Here is a 7,618-nt window from a genome sequence, read left to right on the forward strand (position 1 = left end):
TTAGGTAATAAGAAGTAGCAATCCACTACTGAAATGTTTTCCGCAAACTAACTAATTCTCTCACTCAACTTTTGTGGCACACCAGAATCTGCTGACCAGAATATGAACAAGTTGGCTTCCAGAGACCCATGTATACAATTCTGGTTTTTCAAGTCACACAGGAAAATATTCCACATTCCTTCTTTACAAATCATAATATCCAGTTAAAAACAGACATATGAACCTTTGATATATTTTGTGCACAATATATATATATATATATTTGTAAACCAGGTATCTGACCTTTATTTAAAACCCCCACAAGCCTACGGATTCTAGATTGCAATTCATCCCAATGAGCTTTGTAACTTATTTTCTGGGGACGGAATCAAGCACAAGATCTTAAAAACACAGTCTTGTTATAAAAAAAAAAACAAAGGACATCTTGCTCTCATCTTCTTTTGTCATTGTTCCAAATGGCCAAGGTTATGCCTTGCTTATTCCCAATTCAGTAGGGAGCAAAGAGGATAGATGCTGGAGTAGCTCGGAGAGGCCCGTGTCCTGCCCTTAGGAGAGCTGTGGGTATCGCAGAAGCCTGGAAGAGAGCCGCAGAAGGTCGTGGTGGGAGAGTCAGAGCTGTGGATACAGCCGCAGCTGCAGCAGCCAGAGGAGAAGAGAGAAAGGCAGGTGCCAAAGGCTTAAGAATATCTTTTTGGAAGGCCAGCTTTGCCTATGGAAAGAAGGGAAAGAAATACTGCTATAAGTGGTTGATTTAATAATAATAACAACAACAACAATAATAATAAAGTTGGAAGGGACCTTGGAGGTCATCAAGTCCAACCCCCTGCTCAGGCAGAAACCCTATACCATTTCAGACAAATGGCTGTTGTTTCTTCTTAAAAACTTCCAGTGTTGGAGCATTCACAGCTTCTGGAGGCAGGTTGTTCCACTGATTAATTGTTCTAACTGTCAGAAAATTTCTCCTGAGTTCTAGGTTGCTTCTCTCCTTGATTAGTTTCCATCTTTGCTTCTTATCCTGCCTCCAGGTGCTTTGGAGAATAGCTTGACTCCCTCTTCTTTGTGGCAGCCTCTGAGATACTGGAACATTGCTATCATGTCATCCCCTCCATCCTTCTCTTCATTAAACTAGACATAGCCAATTCCAGCAGCTCAGTCCCCTGATCATCTTTGTTTGCTCTTCTCTGAACTCTTTATAGAGTCTCAACATCTTTTTTATATCGTGATGACCAAACCTGGATGCAGTATTCCAAGTGTGGCCTTACCAAGGCATTGTAGAGTGGTATTAACACTTCACGTGATCTTGATTCTATCCCTCTGTTAATGGAGCTCGTTTAAAAGGTCTCCTGACACAGCTTTTAATTTCCTGCTCTTGCCCCTGGCACCTTTCCTTTCTCAATTTCAGGCCAGGAGGTTAGAAATGGCTGCAGCATTTCATAGCCATTCTTGTCTCACATTCAGCTGCTGGTGAATCGGCAGAGCTTCCTGGATGTGTTTTGGGCTCTGCTGCATTCCATTAATGCAAGATAGGGAGTCCTACTCCAAATTTATGCTGTATAGTAGTTAAAGTGGCAATGAGAACAAGGTCAACAACAGAAAGAAATATACTCCGAGCACTTGGGAAACAACTGCACCTATTCCAATAAAGCACAGTCGGTTCCTCAGACAAAACAGCGACAGTGTAACATCTTATGTTTGAAGAAAAAGGGAAGGTGGTCTGGTTGTTTTCTTGTAGATGTAAATTAGGTATTTACCTGGGGCTTATGCTGAAGCGTGCCCTATTATGACTTCAGCTTTTTCACCAAGAAACTAATAAGCTAATAAAACCTGAAGGACTTCAATTTCATTTTTATAATGAAGGAGGCATATTAGTTTTCTGTTTGGTTTTAAAGGTCAGCTGAAATGTGCTATACATTAAGATGGAAAATAACTGTACCTTGAACACTCCTGACTTAACAAAAAACTAGCTTCCTGAAAAATAATTGCCATTGAATTTGGTGGAGAGTCTACTTTTGAAAAATGTACATATCTCTTTTCTAGGCATATTCATGAATGTAGAGAAGGGTATCAAAGCTTTTCAATAGGATAATCACACCAGGCAATACTTACTGCTAGAATGTTTGGATTACGCTGTAGTTTGTTATACGGACTGTATTTCGGTTTTGTAGGTTTCCCTGCAACTCTGTCCTTGTGCCTCCTGCTAGAAATGTGCTGAAAAATCGATATAAATGTTGTGTTTAAAACTTATCAGTTGATAGTGTGACCAGTGTATACTCTCCAAGTAAACATATCTACTTATTTCAGGGGAAGGTAAGTTGACGAAAGCTCAGAGAGGTAATTTATAGTGGATATAAAAAGTCTACACATCCCTGTTAAAATACCAGGTATTTGAGATGTAAAAAAATGAGACCAAGATAAATCACCTCAGATTTTTTCCCCCCACCTTTAATATAACATATAAGTCGTACAATTCAACTGAAAAATAAAATGAACCATTTTAAGGGGAGGAGGGGAATAGCAATAAAAAACAAGAATGATGTTGCTGCAAAAATGTTCACACCCTTTAATAAGTAGGGATGTGGCTGTGTTCAGAATTAACCAATCACCTTCAATCTGATGTTAAACAATAGTCAGTACACATCTGCCATCAGTTAAAGTGATTCTGATCAAGCCCATGTAAAGTTAAGCTGTGCTAGTAGGATTTTTCTGACATTTACCCAGTTGCTTCTTACAGCAAAAGCCATGGTCTGCAAATAGTTTACAAAGCATCAAAGGCCTCTCAATGTTGGAAGGTATTGGGAGAAGGGTAAAAAAAAAACCAAACCAAGGCATTGGATATCCCATGGAACACAATGAAGACAGTCATCAACAAGTGGAGAAAATGTGGCACAATAGTGACATTACCAAGAACTGGATGTCCCTACAATATTGATGGAAAAAACAAGAAGAAAACTGATCTAAGAGGCAGCTAAGAGCCCTACAACAACATTTCTGGCAAGTACTGATTATGTACTACATGTGACAACAGTCTCCATCTATTCTTCATATGTTTGGGCTTGTGGGATAGGGTGGCAAGACAGAAACCTTTACTTACATATATTTTTTTTTTGCAAAAATCTATATCAAGTTTGACAAAGGCATGTGGGAAAATATGTTATGGTCTGATGAGACTAAGGTTGAACTTTTTGGCCACATTTCTAAGAAATATGTTTGGGGCAAAAACAACACTGGGCATCATCGGAGGTACATCAAACCCTCAGTGTAGCATGTTGGTGGCAGTATTATGCTTTGGGGCTGCTTTTCTTCAGCTGGAACTGGAGCTTTAGTCAAGGTGGAGAGAATTATGAACAGTTCCAAATATCAGTCAATTTTGGTACAAAACCTTCAGGCTTCTGGTAAAAGTCGAAGAGAAATTTCAACATGACAATGACCCAAAGAGTACTTCCAAATCAACAAAAGAATAGCTTCACCAGAAGAAGAACAAAGTTTTAGAATGGTTCTTTCAGAGCCAGACCTGAAAATCTATGGGGTGATCTGAAAAGGGCTGTGGCCTAGAGACACTCTCTCAATCTGACAGATTTGGAGCGCTTTTGCAAGGAAGAGTTGGCAAAGATTCCTAAGGCAAGACATACCATGTTGATGGGCTCCTATTCCAAAAGACTAAATGCTGTTGGAAAATCAAAAAGTGCTGCAACAATGTATTAGTTTAAGGGTATGCATGCTTATGCAACCATGTTATTGCAGGTTTTTTATTGTTATTTTTCCCCCTAAAGGTTTTGAGCTTGTTTTTCAATTGAATTGTACAGCTTTATAACTTGCATTAAAGGTTACATTAAATTCTGAAGTGTTTTATTTTGATCTGATTTTTTTCTATCCCAAAAATGTGGCATTTTAAGAGGGGTGTGTAGATGTTTTTATATGCACTGCCCATACTGCTTATGCAGTGTATCTGCAGAAACAAGCAACTAATGCTAACATTAAAAAGCATAAAAATTAACATTAATTTCAAATATGTATGGATCAAGACTTTCCTGGATAACAATGAAATTTAAAGGATGTTTTGTACAATAAGACAGCAAGATAAATAAGTAGGGAAGATGTGCTGGCAGCCATTGTGTAACAATGATCAATCCTTTCCAACAGAACTGGAAATAAATTTATCAAATTTATGGTCATCCATCTTACACAAGGTGGTATACAATGGAACCAACAATTAAAACATATTATAAAGCTACTTAAAAGTTAAATAATTAAACAAGAACAAGATCACAAGAGGGTTAAAACTGGAATGTTGTATGTGATGTTTCCAATCCGTATAGTAAAGGCAACCATAGGCCACAATAAGCAGTTGTTCATTTGTTGGTTTTCCTAGCATGGAGACAGGCTGCTGTCATTTGCAAAAGTAATTGTTCTACTCAGTAACGACATGGCTATAAATGTTTTACCAATGCTGTTGACCAGTAACACATTTTGTCTAAATATTTTCAGCATGATGACAAAGGGGTTATATTTGAAGGCATATCCTGAGTTGAGTTTAGTGCTAATAAATAATAGGAGTACACATGGGAGATTTTTGATCCCTTTTGATCAAGGGATTAGCCTGTATCAAATTAAATGATGCTAATTAATGGAATAAATATGTAATATGTACAAAAGACATACCTGCTTAAGTTGAATTTCTGAATTGACATGGACATCACAAATCTCACAATGAAAAGTTTTGTTCTGTAGTCCCGAACCCATACTAGTTCCATGAGTCTTCAATCTGGATCCAGGCCGAGGATAAGATTTAATTGGACCAGCACCATTCCTAGCTTCAACCATTGTCTTGTGTTTGGAACCTGACAAGTCATTATTATAAAAGAATCAGAAAACTTTAATGAGGAAACAGAGTTTTTTTTAGTCATTGAAACATTTCTATTCTTTCCTAGATTTTCTGTTAAATAGGTAAATACGAATAACAAATTTATGGTTGATCTCAGTCCTTTTTTATACAGTGCTCTGCAGGTTTTGGAAATTTTCAAGACACTTCAGAACCCATTTACACAACTATGAGACTGCCAGGCTCTACTGGCATTGATCAAAGAATTGTTGCAGGATCCAATCTGGGTCGATCACCAGGACCAGAGGTTTTGTCTTTCGAGGTTTCAGATCCATCTTCAGCATGAGTCTGAAAGCTCTGAAGATCAAGTCCATCACGAGTCCGAAAGCTTGGAAGAAAAAAACCTCTGGTCCCTGTGACTGACCCAGACTGGATCTTCCTGCAACATTATTCTGGGACACATGTATTTATTAGTCATAAAAGGATTATTTATCACACCCTCTTACTACCAAATCATCCACAACTTCGTATGTAAGAAAAGCGTGATTCCTGAAAATTATTCCTATTTTTCATCTTTTTAGAATGTTAAAAAAGGATTCTAGAAAGAAAAGGCATTTTAAAGTAATAAAGTTATGCAGCAAAATGAATTGCTCAACTTCTTTATGAACTGATTTTTTTATTTCCATGTTCTTCTGTTGTACATAAAGGAGAAATAATGAATCATATTCCCTAATAGTACTAATGAGTACAGATTCATTTTTATTTTACTCTTTGACATATCGCTACCATTCCGACAGATATTTAAAATTCTCCTTCCAGCATTCTTGCATATTAGTTTTATCCTAAATATTTAATCACTTTTATTTTTAATGCCATTCACTCTGATTAGCCCTCTTCATCCACATTTAAAACAGTTTTTAAAAAATTCTATCCAAATTACTCTGCATTTTGTACTTCCTGTACATAGAAACAATCTTATGCTTTAAATCATGTATTTGAACAAGCAGATCTTTTACTGGGAGATGCTCTTAAGACAGTCATTATTCTCAATTATTTTTGAACCTCCAAAGAATCCAATCATTTTATATACTCTCTCATTTTGTTTATCCATATCCATTTGTGTCACCTGGCAGAGTTACTCCCAGATCACATTTATTCAGAATGTTGCACAATTCTTTCAACAACATCAACCCTCGTTCCTCCATTATTGCCATTCACTGGAGCATAATATGCAACTGTTTCTAACCTATGGCTTCCTTCTTTCATATGCACCCAAAAGAACTTTGATATACTAATTCCAATTCATATTTTTCATATACTTTTTAGTTCATAGTTAATACTTCAATTTATAGTTAAAATTACACTTTCATTTTTCCGTATGTATTCATCAATTCCATTCCACAAGATCAGATCTCTTCCATTCCAATTTTCTTACATCCTTCCCCTTTTTAAATTTCATACTAAATAACTGCAAGTAACACATTATTGCCTGCATTCTACCAGTTAGGAGATATATGCAATATACTGACATACACAGGGATGCAAAACCAATCATTTTTCTCTTTTAAACCACTGTTATAGCAGAAGACAAGTTTTTCTGAAAGTTTTCAAGAAGTCAATTTCTAATATAGAGATCAATATCCCGTGTTTCCTTTACAACTTGAATATGAAGACATGCAAAGGTGAATCAGTAGGGGCAAGGTTTTTTTCCCCATTCACCAATTCTTTGAAATGGAGCTTTGAAAGGAAAAAATGGCTATAAATGCAGTAAATTAGCCATTCATGGTGGAGAGATTCAATAGTTCAATAGTCTCCTCTGTGATGACCATGGAAACTAGCTAACTTTCAGCCAATTGCTAAGGACAATGTACCTCATAGGTTTGTTATAAGAATAAAAGTACTGTATTATATACACAGCTTTGAACATTTAAAAAAATATCAAACACGGCTCTAATATAACAATAGAATTAAGCAACAGTAGAGTAAGAGCAAACTGTTTCTTTCTTGCTTTAGGAATCCTGTTTTGCATTCTAATCCCAGCATTCTTTTTATCTCTAAAATTTTCTAAAATTAATTTCAGAACTGGAGTGTGTAGTTCCTTCAATCATTTTTATGTCTCTCTGCCATCTACTGATGCACAGTATGATTAATTAAAGTTGAAGCACTTAATTGATTTGCATATGTGCTTCTGTGTATTAACACAAGCGGAATCTTAATACAATCAGCATACTTGGTTTTTATTTTTATTATTTTATGTTTAAAATAAAGATAAAAAGACAAGAAATCCCAGGTAATTGGGCTGGCAAGGGGGTAGTCTGCATACCACCTGTGAAAATCTACATGCCAGTAGCCTGTGGGGCACAACCCTGCATAGGATAGGAGCAGCCCTCTTGTCTCTTTCTGTGTTCCTCTTCCCCCTATCTGCCCCCTTCCTCCTCTCCACCGGAATGCGGAGGTAGGTTCAAATAACTTCTTAGAGAGCTCTAAACTGATTGCTTATAGAATTATATAGTACAACTCTGCCTTTTCCTGAACTACCTTTTTCTTTTGCAAAACATTACACAAAGAAGAATCTAGACATATGATTATTAGAATTCAACATATTAGAATTCAACATTATGGAAGCACAAGCAATAGAACACAGTCAAACTAGAGTCTTGGACTTCAAGAGAGCTAATTTCAATAAACTTAGAGAGGGCTTGGGAAGGATTCCATGGAGGAGAATCCTCAAGGGGAAAACAACACAAGAAGCTTGGGAAATTTTGAAAAGTGAGATAATAAAAGCCCAGTCTAGCACAA

At 36.6% G+C, this 7,618-nt stretch overlaps 1 protein-coding gene across 1 annotated transcript in view; it reads right to left on the bottom strand.

Moving 5' to 3' along the window:
- Positions 1–487: 487 nt before the first annotated feature.
- ZNF385B (zinc finger protein 385B) overlaps positions 488–7,618 on the bottom strand; it is a 52,581-nt gene continuing 45,450 nt past the window's right edge. Inside the window, exons 5-7 of the mRNA XM_029285586.1 lie at positions 4,660–4,838; positions 2,107–2,208; positions 488–709 (exon numbers count right to left, since the gene is read on the bottom strand). Coding sequence (XP_029141419.1) covers positions 488–709; positions 2,107–2,208; positions 4,660–4,838 — 503 coding nt within the window. The remainder of the gene's footprint in view (positions 710–2,106; positions 2,209–4,659; positions 4,839–7,618) is intronic.

Source organism: Protobothrops mucrosquamatus, unplaced genomic scaffold (assembly GCF_001527695.2).
Source record: "Protobothrops mucrosquamatus isolate PMUCROS unplaced genomic scaffold, P.Mucros_1.0 scaffold1905, whole genome shotgun sequence".
Lineage (NCBI taxonomy): Eukaryota > Metazoa > Chordata > Lepidosauria > Squamata > Viperidae > Protobothrops > Protobothrops mucrosquamatus.